At 34.0% G+C, this 23,442-nt stretch overlaps 1 protein-coding gene across 1 annotated transcript in view; it reads left to right on the top strand.

Annotated features, from left to right (window-relative positions):
- Nucleotides 1–23,442, top strand: part of MDGA2 (MAM domain containing glycosylphosphatidylinositol anchor 2) — a 920,428-nt gene that overhangs the window by 671,557 nt on the left and 225,429 nt on the right. Inside the window, exon 8 of the mRNA XM_069596115.1 lies at nucleotides 18,393–18,686. Within this exon, the coding sequence (XP_069452216.1) occupies nucleotides 18,393–18,686 (294 nt within the window). The remainder of the gene's footprint in view (nucleotides 1–18,392; nucleotides 18,687–23,442) is intronic.

Here is a 23,442-nt window from a genome sequence, read left to right as displayed (position 1 = left end):
ATAGTGACATAATTTGTTTGTATTGTCTAGGTTTCATTTTACAGTTTGGAATGTCTTCAATCTAAGTTATTTCTTTCAATAACTCCAAAATAGAAGTTAGAACTACCATTAGTGCAAAGGACTTTGCCCTCTAAATCAGCTACATTTTACTGTGAAAAGGGCCTCATTAGTTTTCATAGTCTTTTTCATCCTTCATTGTGAGAGATCAGTGAGGTTAGGCCAGAGATTAAATAAATTTAGTAAATCATTACAATTAGGATTTGGGTGGCACAGTTTAAGGATATTTATGATCTCTGGATATCTATTTTTAAATAAAAGCAAAAGATAATTTGTTCAGGTTCCTAGATACCTATTTTGTAAAACAAGTTTAAAATATTTCTAAATGTCTCAGTTACTGGAATTGTTTTTAAATACTGAGGTACCTGGTACCTTTCATTTTATAGAGTGGAAAATGAGATCCCAAAGTTTAGAGGTACTTGTTCACTTCCTATGATCACATCCTAATTCAAGTTTATGATCTCAGATTCCAAATTCAGTATAAGCTTGCAGCAGCTTACATTAAGTGGGTATTTCCCTTTACTATCTCAGGTGATTCTTATATTTAGTTATACCACTTAACAAGGGCCTTGCATGAAAGGATTACTGTTGGCAGGTATTAAAATATTCTAAGAGGAATTCATGTAACAGTCTAGTCGGGTCATGTGCTGGATTGATGGCAGAGCACAACATTCTCCCCTACTCTGAGAACAGCACTTCAAAGAGTGTTAGGATGTCAGGTTCTGTTTGCCTATCTCATATCCCTGTCACTAACATTAGACGAAGCCTTACCCTATTCTGACCTAGGTGTATAGATTGAGCAGTATTCTTCTCACCCAAAAAGACCACTTTCAGCATTATGCTAGGTTAAAAATCCTCTAGTGCAACTGAACATGATGATACTTGTCTTGTCCTAGCTTCCTGAGAAGAGAGGACCCAGGGTTTGTATCTTTAAAATCCTGCCTAACCACATCTAGGGGTGTGTGCTCCTGAGTGGCATAAATTATGTGTTAAAGTAACCTGGGACTATACATTAAAACTTTCAGTGTGCCAGTGTAAATAACATTGTCAATGAAATATTTTTTTTAACTTTTATAGCAGCATAACAAAAATGGAATAATGCTTGAATTGTAAGCATGTAGCTTAGTGTACACACTCAATTAAAGAAGCAAAGTATTAGCATATGCTGAAGCATTTCAAAATGTTGAACGCAGGTCAATTCTAACTACAAAACCTAGGCTCTTTACAAAAGACACATAGCTTCTCAATGGAATGAGCACAGGTAATATAATTTCAGGCTCAAGAGATAAGCTATGAGAAATTTATTTTTGATAAGTGACTCCATCTCAGAAAACCCAAATCATGTCATGTCTGCCTCCGTATCTCTTTGACTAAAGAATTAGAACCTGAGCAGTCCAGTTGAGTGAAAGTCAACCTAAGAGACAGCCTAGGCTCAGAAATTAGAGTTTTAGAAAAGAGAACAAGATGATAATCTCCAAGGGAATGAAGAACTGAGGATACCAGGTTTCTTTCAAGTACATAAATAAATCAGGTAAATAAATCACAGTTTCTCAAATTTTAGGGATATTCTATCAGTAATAATGATGAGATTAGAAAGATGTGAACTGAGAAGCATATGACTGCACTTTAAAAAGAGGTTCCATGCACAATATGAAATATATTGGTAATTAAAATATGCAAAGTAGAAATAATAAAATGACAAGCAGTTCAAATGTCTGCACTGTAAAATGCATTTAGTGTGAATAACATTGCACTATAAATGAAACATAAGTAGTCCACTTTTACCAAGACTGTCTAAATAATACTTGTAAACATAATATATTTAGTTGACATTTAAATGGAAATATCCTTGCTTAGGAATAAAATGCAATCTAAAACTACATTAATAAAATGGTACTAAACTCTATTCACACATTTATTAGCTGAGAATGAGTTATATATCCTTCCTATCAATGACGTTATATGAATTTTTATGTGGCTCCAAAATTAGGCCCATATTTTTGTTGTAGCATTCTATACTTCTACAGAGTGGCAGGTTGAATCATAAAATGCAATCGTGCATGTGTAGAAATTTTCTTAATAAAGTCACCATGTGTTATAAGAAAAATCCTATGTTTTAATTGACCACTTATCTACTAATTGGAGAAGGAAATGGCAAATCACTCCAGTACTCTTACCTTGAAAATCCCATGGATGGAGGAGCTTGGTGCAGCTACTATTTATGGGGTCGACTGGTTTTTGCTATGCTCTTGACAAAGCATGAAAGAGCCAGCTTTATTTAGGTTAAAATGTTTGTTAAAATGGTGAGAGTGTCTATTTCCACAGGATAAGGCATATTCATTGGTACATAATCAGTGATGTAGTTAGGGAATTTGTAAACCATAGACATTATTCAGACTGAGCATTTATAAAAGGCCAAAGAATGTCACATGGATTCTACAAGGAGACAAATGGCCTTTTTATTATAGAAGTTAATTGATTTTTCTAGCCATTTGTCATTGAGGAGTTTACCTCTGTGACCAACAGTTGCTCTTGAAAATAAAATAAATTGTGAGTTTCTTTAAAGCATCTTTTTTTCTATGCTTTCATTAAGTAGATTTGATATATAGTTTATAGCTTATCCTCTTTTTAATTTAGAATTCCTCATCCAAAGAAGCGATCACATAATTAACATGATCAGACAGTTTATTTTTACTTATTTGTCCCTGGTTTTCATGGCAACACCCTGACCTTTGTGAAAATGGACAGCGCTGACATTTTGTCATCCTCATAAGGGAGGAATATATATGTATTTAGGAATGTCCAAACCTCATTACTTCATAGAAATAGACTGAGACCTAGAATATCTGCATTATGTGCTATTTTATAATACTATCCAAACACACAGATCAAGTTATTGTATCTAATGGCAGAAATCTGCAACCTGCTTCTTTGGATAGCTTTGGGGAATGTCTCTGACTATTCAGATTAAAAAGGTTCATTCCTATCTTTTCCAAAGTATCTTCTTCAAATAATGTCATCATCTGAAATGAACTACATATTGCCAAGAAAGCTGAAAATGGCAATGATAATATATATACTATACTACATATATAATGCATAATTATATATAACATTTAATATATATTTATATATACATAATATACATTTATATAAAATATATAATTTATAAAGAAATTTATATAAATATAAAATAAATAAATGATATAAGATATTAAAACATAAAATAAATAATAAATTTATATAATATAAATATTTAATTTCTATAAGATATAATATATAATTATATACATATATATACACACATATATTACCAGTTAGTCAGTTCAGTTGCTCAGTCATGTCTAACTCTGAAACCACATGGACTGCAGCACACCAGACTTCCCTGTCCATCTCCAACTCCCAGAGCCTGCTCAAACTCGTGTGCATCCAGTAGGTAATGCCATCCAACCATCTCCTCCTCTGTTATCCCCTTCTCCTCCTGCCTTCAGTCCTTCCCAGCATCAGGGTCTTTTCCAATGAGTCAGTTCTTTGCATCAGGTGGCCAAAGTATTGGAGTTTCATATATATATATATATATATATATATATATATATATATATTCAGTATTTGAGACATCACAAGTATGGATAAAACAAAATCTTGGCCCTAATATAGACATATATACAGAACAATAAAATATAGTCATAGTCATTAATGTTTGTCATGGTTTAGTTGCTAAGTTGTGTCTGACTCTTTGTGACCCCATGGACTATAGCCCACAAGGCACCTTTGTCCATGGGATTTTCTAAGCAAGAATACTGGAATGGGTTGCCATTTCCTTCTCCAGGGGACCTTCCTCACCAAGGGATTGAACCTGTATCTCCTCACACACGTCTTTCATTTGCAGGCAGATTCTTTACTGCTAAGCCACCAGGGAATCCCTCATAGTTGTTGATACCACCCTAATAAAAAACAAAGATGAGAATTTTGAGGATTTATTATATGATAGACCTTATGGTCAAGATTTTAGGTATATTATACTGTTTAATACTAAAAAATAAAATTGAAGTAAGTAATATTATGCTCACTTTAGTTAAACTAAGATACTGGTTAGCTAACTTTCCCAAGGTTATTCAGTTAGTAGGTGGTAGAGCTGAATCCAGGCTGCCAGACCTGAGCCTTGCTCTTTAAAAGTATATTATAAAACTTGAAATATGTTTCACTTCACAGGATGCTCTAGGGTAACTTATGCCATTTTATTTTTAAATTCTCATCAAATTCTTTTCATCAGCCTTGTTTGCTGATGAGAAAACAAAGACAAACCAAGGTTGCACAGTTAATAAGTGGTAGTCACTGAGTCCAGGTAAAATTTCTGATCTTGTACACTTACAACTGTTCCGAACTCTGCATCTCAATTTAAAAAGGCCTTCTGACTTAAAAACGATTATGAACAATGATCAGTTACTGAGAATTCTCCTTATTTATCAGCTTTCATCATGCACACTGTAAGTTCTAAAAGTAGTTAAAGGTCTAATTTATCTCTCTTGCCCCAGTCTTAAGCAATGTACCTATTTGAGGGGCTGACAAATGTATATTAAAATGAATTGGTATTAAGTCCTGCCTAGTGCATGTTTTCATATATACAGATCTGCCTTTGTTACTCCAAAGTGTTAATTTAAGCGGTAGTGCATTTATATATATATATATATATATATATATATATATATATATATATATATATATATTTAAATGTGTTTGGACAAATCATGGCACAATATTTTTAGAGTATGTAGGCAAGAGCACAACTGTATTATGAAATATCAACATTCTATGAATTTGGGACTATCTGAGCTAACTCTTAAGCTCTAGGACTCTTCTGCTTGACAGTTTTAGTTTTGTATATGTTTAGAATGTGATATTCAACTTTTAAAGTTTAAATTCTTAATCAATTTCTTATCCCTAAATAACTATGTTTTCCAGCTTTATTCTGCATTATTTAAAAAATAACATATACCAAATATGATGTTGAACTTGACTAACAGTAGAGAGTTGAGGAATTGGCCCTTTATTTCCCAGAAATGGTTATAGATTGATTACCTTTTCATCAAATGACCTGATCATATCTTAGTTTTTAGGTTGTTAAATACGAAGTAAATTACTAATAAAGTAATTGCTGTTTTAGACTGTGAATTTTAAATCATTATAACTAGGGTCAAACACATCTTTATTAATCAAAAGAGAAACCATCACTATCAATACATTTTTATCAATGAGAAATAAGTTTGTTTTTTTCCTGTAGCATAAAAATCTGTGCTTTGGGATTTGATGAACTCTTGGAAAGTGTTTTCTGCCTCCTGTTGGTTGAGGAAGCATTTTCCCTGCAAAAAGTTGTCTAGATGTTTGAAGTAGTGGTAGTCAATCGGTAAGAGATCAGGTGAATATGGCGAATGAGGCAACACTTCATAGCTAAATTCATTCAACTTTAGAAGCATTGGTTGTGCTATGTGTGGTAGGGTGTTGTGCTGAAGAATTGGGCCCTTTCTGTTAACCAATGCTGGCTTCAGGTATTGCAGTTTTTGGTTCATCTAATTGATTTGCTGAGCACACTTCTCAGATGTAATGGTTTTGCCAGGATTCAGAAAGCTGTAGTGGATTGGCAGCAGACCACCAAACAGTGACCGTGGCTTTCTTTTGGTGCAACTTTGACTTTGGGAAGTGCTTTGGAGCTTCTTCTCAGTCCAACCACATAGCTGGTCGTCACTGGTTGTCATACAAAATCAACTTATTGTCACCTGTCACAATCCAATTGAGAAATGGTTTGTTGTTGCATGGAAGAAGAGAAGATGACATTTCAAACTGACAATTTTTTGATTTGTGGTCGGCTCAGAGGCACCCCCTTATCGAGTTTTTTCACCTTTACACTTTGTTTCAAATGCCAAATGACCATAGAATCGTCGAGGTTGAGTTCTTCGACAGCTTCTTGTGTAGTTTTAAGAGGATCAGCTTCAGTGATCCTCTCAGTTGGTCACTGTCAACTTCTGATGGCCACCCACCATGATCGTCATCTTTAAGGCTCTCATCTCCTTTGCACAACTTTTTGAACCACCCTTCTTGCACTATATGTTCAATAGCAGTCCCTGGGCCAAATGCATTGTTGATGTTGTGAGTTGTCTCTGCTGCTTTATGACCTATTTCAAACTCAAATAGGAAAATCACTTGAATTTGCTTTTGTCTAACATCGTTTCCCTAGTCTAAAATAAATATTAAATAAACAACAAGTAAAACAATGTAAAGCGAGAAATGCACATTAAAATGATGTGTAATGTAATTACATTTATTTAAGAATGTATTCCAAAATCAAATGGCAAAGTCGACAATGCAAAACCATGATTCTTTCTTTTCTAAATAATTAAAATCTTAGCATTTTATTTGCTGTTTTGACTATTATAATATCTCCTTTCTTATTAAAGAATAAAAGCAAGTGCTTCTTTTGTGGTCCGTATCCTCCAACATTCTCAGTCTAGTTCAGATTCCTAGCTTGCTAAAAGGTTAACATAATTTGAGTTACCAGCAAGCAGAATGATCTTGGTCTCATTTTTGTCGTTGTTGCCATTCCAAAGAAAACAAGTGTTTCACTTGCAATACTTTACATATTCAGTCAGTGACCCTCATTCACTTCTGTATTTCAGTATATGAGAAACATACAATAAGTCAGGAAAGAGAAGTTAAACCCAGGAAAAAAAAAAAAAAGATATGCTTTCACATCTTTCCCCAGAATATCAGCAAAACATTGTCTTCTTGACATAGATTTCTATTAATGATTCTATAAAATATTTTATTATAAGCTCAAGTTAGAAAACCAGACTATGAGAAGATCATAACAATTCAAGATACTTGAAAACTAAATCTAAACAAATGCTACATAAGCATCCCCAGCTTAAGGCCCCATTTACTGATCTGTTTCTGAGGCAGCAAAGATAGAACCTGTGTTTATTTGCAACTGGCCCTGTATCTTGTTTAGCAGAGAAAATATGAATGCCACTCAGGGACTTATTTTCTGTGTTGCTATTTCATCTTATACTTTGTGTTCCACTGAAGCCCTTGGAGACAATTCTTGTGCCATAGCAGCACCTGCTGGGAGAGGGGAGTTGGAACAGCCACAACTGTTGCCTGCCAAACCTGTTATCCTGATTGAGTGACACTCACTGCATGTCCTCCATCTTCTAATACTAAACTTTCCACAGTTGCTACTCCTCAGAATCCTGCCTCCTCCCATAGATTTCAAATCACTAGCAATACCCTTATAATGAGATTTTCTTTAACTCTTAAAAAAAAAATAAGCATTTTGCATGCGTGTGTATGTGTTTATGTGGGTGTATGCATGCCCATTTTCCTTTAGAATTTCTAAAAGCACACATCGTGGTATTTTAATCTCATGTTTGTTTTTAATGCATGCTTTCATCCTGCTCTGTAGCTAGATTTGTAAATCACTGTCAATCTTGCTTTATTAGCATCTTCTGCTTTATTATGGGTGAGTCAGTAAAAAAAAAAATCTGTGTGTCAGTGCAAAAAGGACAGTTTTTATCCACAGCATATGATAAGAGAAGTATTTATGCTTATTCATATCATGGACAGAAACAGTAAGCTTGCCATATGGTATGATGGCATGTTTAAAAATATATCTATTTCATATGTGATTTACAAAAAAGACTGTAAGTAATACAAATCTTAAAATATGGGTCTAAACTGACATTCTATTGTAAAGCCAACTAGCCTTTTCTTTACTGATGATGGGGGAAAGCCCCAACATAGACAAATTACTCACTACTACCAAATATTTCTAATATTTTACTTCCTTGCATCTTTAGTTAGTTCAGTTGCTCAGTCGTGTCTGACTCTTTGCAACCCCATGAATCATGGCACGCCAGGCCTCCCTGTCCATCACCAACTCCCGGAGGTCATTCAGACTCAACGTCCATTGAGTCAGTGATGCCATCCAGCCATCTCATCCTCTGTCGTCCCCTTCTCCTCCTGCCCCCAATCCCTCCCAGCATCAGAATCTTTTCCAAGGAGTCAACTCTTCACATGAGGTGGCCAAAGTACTGGAGTTTCAGCTTTAGCATCATTCCTTCCAAAGAAATCCCAGGGCTGATCTCCTTCAGAATGGACTGGTTGGATCTCCTTGCAGTCCAAGGGAGTCTCAAGCATCTTTACTGTGCCCAAATTAAAATCTAGTGTAAGACCTAACTTTATGAAACCTATTGTTTTTGTGTTTTTTTTTTCAGTTAAAAATAGAGTTCATGTGTAAAAAAATGATCTTGAAATTCATATACTTTATAACTAAGCTCAAATAATCAAGAGGTGATTATTCATCAATAGTTTTCTTACTGTGGTTGCTTAGTAACCTTGATTGGTGCTCCATCAATCAATCAAAAATGTATTAAGCACCTCTAAAATAACACATCACTAGGTCTTGGAGCCATTTCTGAGGAAATAGATAAAATCTGATACTTACCTTAGAATGTTTTACCTACATATAAAAGGGAGTAGACATTTTGTCATAATACATTGATAGAGTAAGTCAGACGTACTGTTTTTCAGAGATGTGGAGTGTGATACAAAGATACAGAAATTAGGAAAGACTTAAGAGAATAGGAAGTTTCAATGGGGCCTTAGAAGAATTGGGAATCATTGGATGGGAATTATTTTGGAAAAGTCATTCCTACAGGGAAAGATGGAAGGCATTGAGTAGGAAATGAGCCAAGTGTTAAGCCAACCAAAGTGAAAGTGTTAGTTACTCAGCGGTGTCCGACGTTTTAAAATCACATGGACTGTAGCCTGGCACCTGTCTCCTTAGTCCATGTAATTCTCCAGGCAAGAATACTGGAGTGGGTAGCCATTCCCTTCTCCAGGGGTAGCCATTCCCTGCTCCAGGGGATTTTCCCAACCCAGAGATCAATCCCGGGTCTCCTGCATTGCAGGCAAATTTTTTACCATCGGAGCCACCAGGGAAGCCCAAAAGCAGACCAAAAGCAACCTATCTAAGTTGAATAGAGAGCTTTTCACAAAAGCACTATAAATTAATAATGGTGGAAGGTAAGATGGAAAACAAACAATGGAATTTAGTCTAGTTCTAGAAAATGGGGAGCTGCTGACGCTATTTGAACTGTAGAATAATATTTTAAAGGAAGATTAGTTCAGAAATAGTAAGATCTTTTTAGAACAAGAGAGAAAAAAAAGTCATCAATTCGATTTTAGTGATTTATAAAGGGGAGGATAATTCAGAAGAAAGTGCAGCAACGCACTATATTATTATACCATATTAACCTATGGCTCTGGGATATTCTTCATATTAAAAAAAAAACTGCAGAAGCACTCTGTGTACTGCATATCATATAAATCACCATATTATCTCCATGTTTTTACAAAACAGGAAGTATCTATTGGCAACATTTATTTCTGTCATGAGAAATGAGCTTTTCGAGTGTTGCTGTCTTTCATCAAATATTATTACCCATCATGGTCTCTGAAAGAAAGCGTATATGAGAAGCTCATTAATAAGTCAGCTTCCCTGGTGGCTCAGATGGTAAAGCGTCTGCCTGCAATGCGGGAGACCCGGGTTCGATTCCTGGGTCAGGAAGGTCCCCTGGAGAAGGAAATGGCAATCTACTCCAGCACTGTTGCCTGGAAAATCACATGGACAGAGGAGCCTGATAGGCTACAGTCCATGGGGTTGCAAAGAGTCAGACACAACTGAGCGACTTCACTTTCACTTTCACTTTCACTTTAGCATGTTGGATTTCTTTTGTCACCTTGAATATCTTTCAAACACATCTTACTAGATATTTTAATTGACACAAATTATTAAGAAAATTATTCAAGCTTATTTGTTTAAAAAGTATTTTGGATATTTGGGTTAGAATTATTTTTATATTGAAGGGAATTATCAGATTTGACTTATATCATATGAATGTTTTCTAATGGCCACTTATAAATTCCATATATTAAGGCTGTTATTACAAATCTTAGTGGTATGTTTATCAAAATGTGTTCATAGCTGTATGAGGTACATGATAATTAAAATATTTCAACCATTAGTATGTGAAGGTCTTAAAACATAGTTTATAGTTATGATATTATTCTCTCTTAGATTGAAGATACTTAATTGAATGGAAGAAAATTGAGTGTAGTTAGAACCAGATGCTGACGATTGCACTTAACCACAGGCTTATCTTACTTAAGCCATGTGTGTATGTCAGTCATTCAGTCATGTCCGACTCTTTGTGACCCCATGAACTGTAAGCCTGCCTGGCTCTTCTGTCCATGGAATTCTCAAGGCAAGAAACTGGAGTAGGTTGCCATTTCCTTCTCCATACTTAATCCATAGTCCATTACTAAAACGCATTACTGATATGCCATTGATACCTGTTGCAATTGCAAGTGATTTAGTTCTTTGCATGTGTGCTCAGTCCCTTCAGCCATGTCCGACTTTTGTGACCTTATGGACCTTTCAGTTTCCTCTGTTCATGGGATCCTCCAGCCAAGAATACTTGAGTGGGTTTCCAAGTCCTTCTATAGAGGATCTTCCTGACCCAGGGATTGAACCCGGTTATCCTGCATCTCCTGCATTACAGGTAGATTCTTTACCCACTGAGCCACTTGGGAGGCTCATTCAGTTCTTTCAATTCAGTTCAGTCGCTCAGTCGTGTCCGACTCTTTGCGACCCCATGAACTGCAGCACGCCAGGCCTCCCTGTCTATCACCAACTTTTGGAGTCTACCCAAAACTCATGTCCATTGAGTCAGTGATGCCATCCAGCCATCTCATCCTCTGTCATCCACTTCTCCTCTCGTCTTCAGTCTTTCCCAGCATCAGGGTCTTTTCCAATGAGTCAGCTCTTTGCATTAGGTGGCCAAAGTACTGGAGTTTCAGCTTTAGCATCAGTCCTTCCAATGAACACTCAGGATTGATCTCGTTCAGAATGGACTGGTTGGATCTCCTTGCAGTCCAAGGGACTCTCAAGAGTCTTCTCCAACACCACAGTTTAAAAGCATCAATTCTTCGGCATTCAGCTTTCTTTATATTCCAACTCTCACATCCATATATGACTATTGGAAAAACCTTAGCCTTCACTAGACAGACCTTTATTGACAAAGTAATGTCTCTGCTGTTTAATATGCTGTCTAGGTTGGTCATAACTTTTAATTTCATGGCTGCAATCACCATCTGCAGTGATGTTGGAGCCCCAAAAATAAAGTCAGCCACCTTTCCCACTGTTTCCCCATCTTTCAGTTCTATACCTTCATGTAAAATCATTTTTTGATTTTTCAAAACCTCTAAATCCAACTATATCCATGGGCAAGTCTCATGCTTCAAGAAAGTGAAAGTGAAGTTTTTCAGTCATGCCTGACTCCTTGCGACACCATGGACTGTAGCCTACCAGGCTCTTCTGTCCATGGGATTCTCCAGGCAAGGGCACTAGAGTGGGTTGGCATTTCCTTCTCCACATGCTTAGGAAGCTAATGTGTAATACATTACATGGGGAAAAAAAAAAAAACAAACAACAACTGCTGACTTAGACACTGACAAAGCACTCAAGTGTGAGAGAATATGTTTCCTTTAAAATTTTGAGGTCTAAATTAAGGACTTTTCTAACCTTTGAGTTTCCATCACTAGGTCACTAAGCTTGAAACTCACATAAAGTCTACAGGAAAGTTTTACTTCACTTGTTGTTTTTGAAGGTTAAAAAAATACAATAAATTCGGTTCATTTGAATTAGTTAAATCTACAAATTCACTATTTTCTTGAGTCTTAACTTTTTTACATGTGTTTACATAGACCTAGTCAGCATGAGCATGCTTGAATTTTTATTTCTGAGGTTCATTTTTATAAACACAAAATATTATTTTGGTCTTGTTTATTTATGTTTTAAATATCGATTATACATTCCACTCTAAAACATACATATGTGTTATAAATTACTTCTCCCTAAAATTAAAATATAATTAAATTAGTGCCATACTTATTTTAGGATTCTTGAAAATATGAATCTGGATGTCCTTCTGGAGACAATTCCACTTATTAGTTTATTACAATTTTTGTATAAAGAAATGGATCTTATTTAAATATCTACTATTAAAATACACTATACAGATTTATATATTTTAAAGCAATAAGCTCATAATAAGCATATTCTGATTTTCTTTTTGTTTCTAACAGCATATTTTCTCATATAGTTGAGATTAACTAACTTTCCCCTGTATTCTTTTGAGTGAGGAAAATAAGCCTGCCATTTTTTGAGTAAAAGCTAAGATTGAATTTCTTCACCTTCCTTCCTAATGAAGAAATGAAAGCATTTTTATTTTCTACACTTGCTTTAGTTTATAGCCTGTGATACAATGGAAAAGTTGACAGAAAACCAGTTTGCTCAAATTACTTGCCTATTTTTTGTTATGTTTGGAATGAGAAGTTTTGGTGCCATATCATGTTTTTGAAGTCTCTTTGATTATAGCATCTCCTACAATAGCATTTTAGATAAGAAAAATCAAAGCAAGGTCAGCGTATTATTGGCTATTTATCAGAGACTATATGTATCTTTGTGTTTTCAATAGGAGAGACATTTTTCTAGCAAATGTAATATGAATAAACCAAGCTTAGACATTTCTTACATTTCTCCTTAATTTGATGTTTTTGTTATGAGTCAATATTTTAATAAAAAATAACTTATTTGATTAGAGAAAGAACATAAAAACCATTATGACCAAATTAAATAATATATCCTGTTGGCACTTTTGTTGTTTGTTTGTTTTTAGTTTACGATTTATCTATCCAAATCTCAAATGAAAAGTGAAAGAAAAGGAAAACTGCAAGAGCCCTTTTTTGACTGTCTTAACTCTCTTTGAGATCCCATGGACTGTAGCCTGCCAGACTCCTCAGTCTATGGAATTCTCTAGGTAAGAATACAGTTGGAAGCCACTTCCATTTCTTCCCAAACCAGGGATCAAACTGGTGTCTCCTGAATTGCAGGCAGATTCTTTACCTTTTGAGCGATCAGAAAGATCCCCTTAACTCTCACATACCTCCCCAGATCTCAATAACGACTACATTTGAAATCTGTATTAAAAATATATTTTAGTGGAAATTCTGCTAGTTGAAATCATTGTAGAATTATTACATCTGGTCATTATTGCTTTTTAAAACATATTCATGATTTTTATCTATCATATTTATTTCTGTTATGGACTTTCCTGGTGGCTCAGCTAGTAAAGAATCCGCCTGCAATGTAGGAGACCTGGGTTCAATCCCTGGATTGGGAAGATCCCCTGGAGAAGGGAAAGTATTCTGGAGAAGGGAGAATACTCCAGTATTCTGGCCTGGAGAATTTCGTAGACTGTGTAGTCCATGGGGTCACAAAGAATAGGATACGACTGAGCAACTTTCACCTTTCTTTCTGTTATAGTCTTAGCATTTTATCTTTTCTCCTTCTTAACTCCTTTTGCTCTCTCTCTCCTTCTTCCTTCCTCAGTTATTTCATAACTTCCTGGTTTCTGCCAACCAGAAAAGTAGGGCATTAGGCTTTAGAGATAGAGCAAGACATTCTGTGCCTTCTCAGAGCTGTGTGGTCAGGGATATAGACATGGGAGAAAATACAGAGTGAAGCCATGAGTACAGCTGAAATGGGTATACACCCAATATGTGGTCAAGAAAAGTGAACAACCAGCTCAGCCGAGGGGTGGGCAAAGTTATCACCTAAGTGGTAACTTTGAACTGAATCTCAACACATGGGACAAGCAAGAGTGCTACAAGACAGGGCCAGACTTGCTGAACACTTTACTGCAGGAAAAAACTGCAAGAGCGCTGAGGTTCAAGGTCAGTGGAACTGTAAGTAAATGAATGTTGTAGGAGTGAGTGATTCTAGAAGAGCATTTCTAAGACTGTGTTGTCTAGATTAGTGTATCTGGAGTGACACTCTTGTTGTTATTGAAAAGTGGAGTTTTCATCAAATGAGCTTTGGAAAATAGGCTGCATTAACGTTTTAAGTTTCTCTGAGTTCTTGAACCCTACAATATGCTAATATGCATAGCACATATTATAGAAGAGTGAAAGATGAAGAAAAATATACCAAAAATAAAACTTACCAATAATTCCACATTCAGAGAGAACTACTGTTAGTGTTTCAGCATAGTTCCTTCTAGGCTTTCTTTTCCTCTGCATTTTCCCCTGTGTAAGTCTTGTTTTCCTCTCTAACCCAGTGATCAACTGCCTCACTGTCTTAATTTGTATATTTGGTATAAACATTTTTACTGAGTTCCTGTTAGCTCAGAGACTGCAAAAGAGAGTGGGGAATTCTGCAAATATAAAGATGAATCATGTATATTCTCCCCTCTAAGAAACTCTCTGCTGACATTCATTGGCATGTGTCTTTTCTATATAAAAATATGATACGGTATATACCGTTCAGTAACATCTTTTACTCACTTATTAATAGTGGTTATAGCTGGTCATACTATTCACAAGAATGCTTTTCTTGCATAACAATATAAATATCTTTATCAATAAGTGTGGGTCAATTACATCATCACTTGAAAATGCTGTATCATAATCTATTATGTGACTATATCATGATTTTTTCAAAATCTGTCAGTCTGATTTCAGTTTCTTTTTTTTAATTAAAGCAGCATTAGGATGAGCACTCTCACTGAGGATTGAAATTTTCATAGTGACAGAAACATAATTGCATTTCTGATGATAAATCTTATGACAGGGAAGCAGGAGGACAGGAAGAATTAAACTGGTGACAGAAAGACCACTTAGGACATTGTCACAAGAAGAAATAATGATGAATTTACTAAAAAATCTTCCAATAGCCATGAAAAGAAATGGGTAGATATAAGAGAGATTTTTGATAGACAAACCAAAGCAGCTGATTGGAAGTGATGAGTTAGAATAAATGCTAAACAAAGAAAAGTCTATGGTTTTTAATTAGCATATCAAGTGTCCTCATAATTAGCTATCAACTAAGTCAAGAAGTAAATAGTGCTTAGGTTTAAGGACTTGCAAGAATTTTGGAAAATCATAGTAGGCTGCAATTACAGAATGAAAGAATCTTGAGGTAAAGTGATAATTCTTATTACAACCCTACAAAACAGAGAGATATTCATGAGAACAAACAAAATCTCCTAACAGAAAAAAATATAATAATAATGATAATTTAGAGCATTCTAGAAAATGGAAAATATAATGTGGAGAGAAAGAGGGAAGCCTATAAAAACTTAACATTTTAGGAACTTCTTAGCCAAGAAAGCTGTTAAAGAAAGGGTTAACTCTGAAATAAAAATTTCAAAAACATCATGGAAAGGGTGGAAAATAAGCTGTATTTTAACTGGACTTTGGTATTTGTTTTAAAATGAGCAAATATATTAAAAAATAAATATGTAACTTACCTAGATTAAAACTGAGGTTTGTATTTCTATAATTTTTATTACAAAAGAAGAAAAGTTTATCTAACAAATGATTACAAGGGAGTTGTTTTTTTTTTTTTTCAACTATTTAGCATGATAAACTTAAAAAGAATATAGCTAGCCAAGGATCTCTTTTTGTTAGACTGGCCTAATGTAATAAGATCTTTGAATATTCATCTTTTTAAATCAGAAAATGGATACTTTTATTAGCCCTCTCTATCTTTAATGTTTTACTGTTTGTTCCTATAATCAGCACATTAATACCCTTGGAGTTGGTTAAATATCAATTCTTAGTTTCAAAAATGAAGCAGTTCATACTCAGAGTGTTTAAACTTGGCCAAGGTCATGTGACTTGTTTTTGGAAGAGGTGAAATTTTCCAATTTTAAATAACACTCCATTAAATAATCTATCAATGTATAATTTATTTTCATTTATTTTGTACAAATGTAAAATAATTTGGACATTTGTTTTGCCATATATGGGAATTATTCTAGTATTTTTATATATAGAGAGATTTAAGGCAGATATATAAGATGCAGTATAGAAAGATAAGGTAATTTGTAGCATATGTGTTACATACTCCGTCACATTTCTACCTAGACTATTTTATTGTCCCTGAGATGCCAGCCAAGAGATAAGCAGGGAAAACTGTTCCAGTTTGTCCATAGGAACAAAGTAATTATGAGCAAAAGGAGAGGAGTCCAGTGCTAACTTGTTGTTCCTTTGAAACACCATAGTTTGCTAAAGCCTGCTTCAGGGTTCATATCTCTACATCAGCTACCTGCTATCAATTTGCCTCAGTTTTAATTCTGCTAAAATCAAAATAGTTATCTTCTCTTATTCTCAGTTTTCTCATTTGTTAAATTTTAATATTAAACATTTGATTCAAGGATGGTCATGAGAATTCATGAAAATGTAAAATTCCTAACTATGCCAGGTACACAATAGGAGCATAATTAATGTCAAATGTTGAGGTTATTGCTGTTATTCTGTATCCTTTCTCATGGAGGGTGAATAAATATTTCAGCTTTTTTTTTATCCTATTGTTACAAGGTGATGCTTGTTTAGTATTGTTATCATTCTCTGGTGGTTCATTTCAAAAAGAACAAATTATTTAGGTACATTATTTAGTGGTTTATATTTACAAGAGTAAATGATTTAATCATATAGTTTTTTTTTAAATGCAGCCATATTTAAACATGTTTTTGTTAATGCCATTTCCTAGAATGTATATATATTTCAAGAAGATAGTGGTAAACGTTTCATGTTTTCTGATTTCTAAGATGCTGTGCGTGGTTAAATAGTTTTTTAAACTAGAAGTAAATGAAAGAATTAAATGGAAAAGTAGTCATGAAGATATTTAAACAGCAAAATAATTAATTCTGATATCACTTTGTAAATTTTGTTTTCTGTATGTATAAGAAAACAGTTCAACATGAGTAGAAAAATATATTAAAGGTTAAATGTGTTTGTTTTGTTCCTGAGCACTGGAGCACAGTAATGCTAGAAGGGCAAATACAATTTTTGCCTTTTTGTTCATATGCAGTATTACCTCCAAAGGGGAAAATGTATGACATTTTCACAAGGATAGAATTATGTGTATGTTTCTGGTTATTCTTATTCTGCCATTCTAATTTAGCCCATGCTTTTCTTACAGATCCTCTATTGTATAAATACTTTTGAATTCATATACATTTGTATGAGAAGTAAAAGTCTTCCAGTGGAACAGGAGATACCTTTTTAAAAAATTTTTAAAAATTCATTGAATAATATTTCCCTTTTATTAGTTCATGTTTTCAAGTGTGGTAAAGTTAACTTCCTATAAAATCAATCTAGTACTTCCCTGATGGTCTAGTGGCTAAGAATCTGCACTCCCAGTACAGGAGACCTGGGTTTGATTCCTGGTCGCAGAACTAAGATCCCACATATTGCAACTATAAGCCCGAACACCACAACTACTGAAGCCAGGCACCACAACTCGAGAAGCCTCCGCAACACGATAAAGACCCAGCACAGCCAAAATAAATAATACAGTTTTTAAAAATCAACCTAATTTTCTAGTAAATATCTTTGGCAACATCAGAAATTAGCTTTACTTGAGAAAATTACATTCTTATATTATTGAAATATATTTTTCAAAACTCACTTGAAATACATTTTATAGAAATAGTGGCAATGTCATGACAACCTATTATACAATGATCTCAAAATATGTTCAAGGCAAATCGTATGAAATTCAAATGTCAAAAAATATTAAAAATCAAAAAGAATGATACATTCAGTTGTCAGAGTATGCCATTGTAATCCATTGTTCCATTTCATTTTCTCAGGGGAGAGAACAAAATCTAAACCTTAGCAGTTTGGTCAGTTTCTAAATCAGTTTTTCAGAGCTTTGGATTTTATATCAGAGGTTCTTCTTTTTCCCCTTCCTATTGCATTTACTGTACCTGCTAAGTCTATAATATCTCTTATCCCTTTCTTATAGCATCCTTAGGTAAGAGATAATGGCCTAAGAAGCAGAAGACTGAAAAACTTAATCTTACCTTAGCAAGTAGGATCACTCTTTTGTGAAATGCAGATGTTAAAGACCCAGTTAATGGTTGATAATGGCCAGTCATGGAGTAGATTGTTCTTATGTTGATCATTTGCATTCCAGTTTAATGCTTATTTATCTTGCTAATGTTTGAAGTCCTCATTTGAGAACATGAAAACAATTTAGAATTACTTAAATGAGGGTATGTGCCACTTATCCCAAGGTCTCTGTAATTTTTGTCATCTGAATTGTCACACTTCTTCAACCAGCAGAAATTGTTTCCTTATGATTTTCTGTGTTTGAATATGCTTTACCAGTATATACTAACCTTGAAAAATTTTCTTTTTCCCATTTCAAGTTCCACCCAATCTGACTGTTCCACAGGAAAAATCACCTTTGGTCACCAGAGAAGGAGACACAATAGAACTGCAGTGTCAAGTAACTGGAAAACCTAAACCCATCATCCTTTGGTCTAGAGCGGATAAAGAAGTCGCAATGCCTGACGGGAGTATGCAAATGGAGAGTTATGATGGAACACTGAGGATTGTGAATGTGTCTAGGGAAATGTCAGGAATGTACCGATGTCAGACCAGCCAGTATAATGGATTTAATGTGAAACCAAGAGAAGCCTTGGTGCAGCTCATCGTGCAGTGTGAGTACATTTTTTTCTATGTATTTCTATTGGGGGGAGAAGGGAAGAAAATTGGGTAATTTTTGGAGTTGGATTAGGAATCAATATTTCTACATTATTGCTACCCAATTTAAACTATAATTTCCCTAAGTCTGCCTATTATTTGAGCTAATACACACTAATGGAAAAGAATTGTATTAGTATGTGTGTGATGATTATGATGGTGTTATGTCATTGGTTAAGGCCAAAGAATCAACAAGCCTAATGGTTAAAAACTGGCTGTGTGCAATGAAGCAAAATGAAAATTGGAAGTAATTGCTAATTCAGATTATAATATTCTTTTGTTTTCACTGTTTATGTTTCTGCTTCAGCAATTGCCTGTCCTTTGCCCAAATTATTCACCTATTTCAGGGTGTCCTTTGCTTAAATTGTGGAGACCTAATCATTGCAATGCTATGTTTGCTATCTGAAATTGTAAGAGTAAATTACATAATTGTAGTAATATTGAGATAATTCAGGCAGATATTAGGTGCTGATTTTTTGCTTTACTTTCCTAACAGATAATTATTTAACTCTGAGAGCTGAAAATGATAGATTTTTAACTATTTTCATTGAAAGGGCTAACAAAAAATGCAGACATAGTGTGCTTTGTATTTGCTTTTAGTGTGAAAATGCCTAAACTCATGAAATTAAGAAATTTAACAGTGTTACTGGTGTTGGGTTATTAGAGAATGATGCCCTGGAATTTGGATAGCAGGTGGTGTGGGTAATACTGAAGAGAAGAAGCAAGCTAAGTACAATCTGTTTAAACTCCAGGAATGTTGCTGTAAAATTTAGTTCAGGTATTATTTATTATTTACATGGTGGCAAAATCTTTAAGAAAAAGAATGAATTGGAAGTAACTATACACTTTAATAAGCAATGATGTTCTTTTCTTTTGTGGTTCTTTTCTAACACAGAAAATGGAAAATAGAAATCAGTCCAAAATATCTATTTTTATATTAGTCATAAAGATGTTGGAAGATTGAATTATCTTAATTTAAATTTGGAAAGATAGTTGAAATATGGAAGGATTATATTTGCAACAGATAACAACTCACATGTTTATGTATGAGGACTGTGAGTGTGAGTAATGGGAGGAGAAAGGGTCTGGCTGCTGTTAAACCCTTTCCTGTCCCTATACTTTAGAAACTCAGGTTTCAATGTGCTGTTTGTCCTGTGGATAAGCAAACTTATACTTGTCAAGTATCTTACTAGTTTTATCTGTAAAGAATGCAGCTCTTAAATGGTAAGTTCCATTCCACAGTTGAATGTTACCTTTTTTTTCTCACTGGCCTTTATACTCATGATAATAAGCTCATAGGGTAGGAGGTTCATGTGAAAACAAGTTTCAGAAAGAAAAACAAAATTTTAAAGAATCTCCTCAATTCTCCAATAAATAAGAGACACTCTTAGGTAATCAGAATGTGGATACAGTTTGGAGTACTTCATTCTTGTTAGTAATCACAGGAATATGTTTTTCCTCTGGAACTATGCAGGAAGTTTCAATGTTCCTAAAGCTATTGGGCAATTTGTTTTCACTCTACTGAAATCTCTCTGTGGAAGCTGTGACACAAATAGAAGAGGTGGAACCCATTGGCTCTAGGGAATTTTGAATTAAAGTTTCAAGAGCCAGGATCTTTAATCTCCATAGAATATACTAACCTCTAGGATTCCTTTCGTGACCTAATTTCCCCCGTTTTTGCTTCCTAATAGATTTCAGATATAATAAGTTCAGCACCATTCTTAAAATTCAATCCTGTTAATATCAGATGAAGATAATACGGGCAAAGTTGTCTCTAGTGTCACAAGGATGTAATTGACTAAAAGACATCAATAGACATAGGTAGGCACAGCCAAATTCATTTAATGCGCAGGAAAAGATTTGCATCCCAAGGTGACTTTGCAGAGCAGAAGGTTTAATCTAACAACACTTCCTCTTAGAGGCAAGTTCCCCAGCCTACCAGGAAACAAGGCTGAGTGCCAGCAGTCTGGCCAGTTGCTGGTGAGAATGCCCTAATGTCTTTCAAAAAGCTCTCTTTCATGTATTCCCAACTCTTTTGAAGACTCTGGTTATGTGTCTGAGCATCTGCCAGTTACAAATAACTGGTAACAACTCCAGAAGACTTAACTACTTAAGGCTTATTCCTGTAAAACTAGTCATGCAGAAATCTTGATAACATTTTAAAATGATAAACATTTTTTTATGGTGATCTCTTAAAAGAATGAAAATAATATGGTATTTGTGCTTAATTGGGATAGCTGTGCCAATGTGCTAATAATTCATATAGAATATAAAATGTTATTTCATATAGTTTATATATCAGATATCCATTTGATATATAAAGCTATAGTTTATGCATTTTGTATTCTCAGCATAATATATTTTATGTTATAGCTAATCAAATGCATTGAGTAAATATAACAAATGAATGTATATATACATATATGGAATATATTTATATATATAAATATATATATGTATATATATGGAATATATTTTTATATATAAATATATATATGTGTATATATATATATCTTACTTCTTGTATAATTTGTTCTTCATTAGTTAGGGTTCAGGAATATCTGATGACTAGCCACATAACAGTTTGACAGCTGAAAATGTCCAAGTGTATGAAGGGAGGAGATGTCAAATACTCTAACTTGTACCTAACACATTTTTCAGGATGCGAACTCTACACTTTAGTTTATTAAGATCTCCTTTCCTAAAATATATTACACTGACAAGTTCTATGACAGTCTTATTTTGCACACACACAATATGTATATATATACATAAAATATATAAATATAAACATATATTTATATATAATTGTATATATTGTGTATATTGTTTTGAAACCTGAAAGAATGAAAAATAGATGGTCATCGTAGATAGAAAAACACACAAAAATGTGACTCTTGAGAGTCCCTTGGACTGCAAGGAGATCCAACCAGTCCATTCTGAAGGAGATCAGCCCTGGGATTTCTTTGGAAGGAATAATGCTAAAGCTGAAACTCCAGTACTTTGGCCACCTCATGCAAAGAGTTGACTAATTGGAAAAGACTTTGATGCTGGGAGGGATTGGGGGCAGGAGAAGAAGGGGATGGCAGAGGATGAGATGGCTGAATGGCATCACTGACTCGATGGATGTGAGTCTGAGTGAACTCCGGGAGTTGTTGATGAACAGGGAGGCCTGGCGTGTTGCGATTCATGGGGTTGCAAAGAGTCGGACACGACTGAGTGACTGAACTGAACTGAAAGCATATTTTCCCTTGTTAAGTTTTAGTTGTGTCCAATTAAACAATAACCAATCAAAAGAATTAAAGAATTAATTGAATTAGTAATTGATGAGCAGAGGTAGTAAGGCCTAAGTATAAATAGTATAATTGTTTTCATATTGCATAAAAAATGAAACAGTCCACTTAGCTTAATGTTCTAAATCTTCAAATGAGATTTGTTCTTAGCCAATGTGTTAAAATTATACAGTAGTCATTTATTAAAACTTTTTAAATTATTTACTATCCCCAGTTAATTTGCTTCTTCTTAAAATGTGTGGATAGTGATTTAGGAAGTGAGAGAAGCCTAGAGGTATTTTACACCATTCTATGTCCTATTAAGAGTAGCTTAATCACCGTAATGAAATGGTTTAAATTATTAAATTTTTGTTCACAGTGCTCATTCTTGAAAGCTGATGCTTATTTTATAATATTTTTAATTTCTACAATAGCAAGTTAGGACAAATGATATAGACTGGAATGAGAAGTTTCAAATATAAGGCCTTGAAAAATAGTGGTTTAAAATTCATCTAAATTTCTAAAAATGCTAGATGAAATTACAGCATATATTATACAGTTTTTAATAACAGATGTTTAAATATTCAGCCACTATTTAATTTCATTCACATTTTTTGAAAATATGTAATAATTCTTTTAAGTTGCTTATATTTATTTGAAGCAGTATTAGAATAGATCATTGAAAATAAAAATGTTGCATAGGTTAATTGGTTCATTATTTAAAAATTATAGTATGCATGAGCCTATTGAACAAAATTAGAGCACTTGCCTAAACATAGTAGCAGTAAAGTAATTTTTACATTTATCCAGTAAAATAATGATCATTTAAATAGTAATTAAGTGAAAATGTCATTGGAAGAATATATTCAAATACTTATATTAAATGAAGATGTCCAGTTATGCCTATGATCCTCTAAAAGAAGTTATTGCTCTTTGAAGTGTACATATGTATATTACATACTGTTATTTTAATTTCATAAACTATAGCATTTTATTTTTAATAAAAGCCAAACTTTAAATGGTTTAATCTCAAAGCACTGGTAAAATCTTTCAGTGAAGTAAGAAATCTTTTTGTGAAGAAATATATTTCAATGTATTTTGAGATATATTTTCTTGAAAATCAAGTGAAGAAGATATATACTACATTGGATGTCAGTTTTAACCAAAGCTTTATTATATGTAGGCACCTACAATTAAAGATATTTCTTTTATAAGATATAAAGTACACACGAAAACTTCAAAACTGACAAGTGTTAAAATGTATTAAGTAACCATCTTTCAGCTATCTTCAAATGTGATTCCATGCTCCCTTTACTTACAATTTCTATTTTCCAAATGAAGGAAAACTGTGAAAGAAAACAATCAGAGCTATTGAAAGACCCATGTTCCTTATCTATTTCCAAAGCAAGACCAGATTGTATGAAGAGGAGGGAACCATAGA

The sequence above is a fragment of the Ovis canadensis genome, chromosome 7, assembly GCF_042477335.2.
Source record: "Ovis canadensis isolate MfBH-ARS-UI-01 breed Bighorn chromosome 7, ARS-UI_OviCan_v2, whole genome shotgun sequence".
NCBI classification, from domain to species: Eukaryota; Metazoa; Chordata; class Mammalia; order Artiodactyla; family Bovidae; genus Ovis; species Ovis canadensis.
Note: the sequence above shows the minus strand (reverse complement) of the source record. Positions and strands in the feature narration are given on the sequence as shown.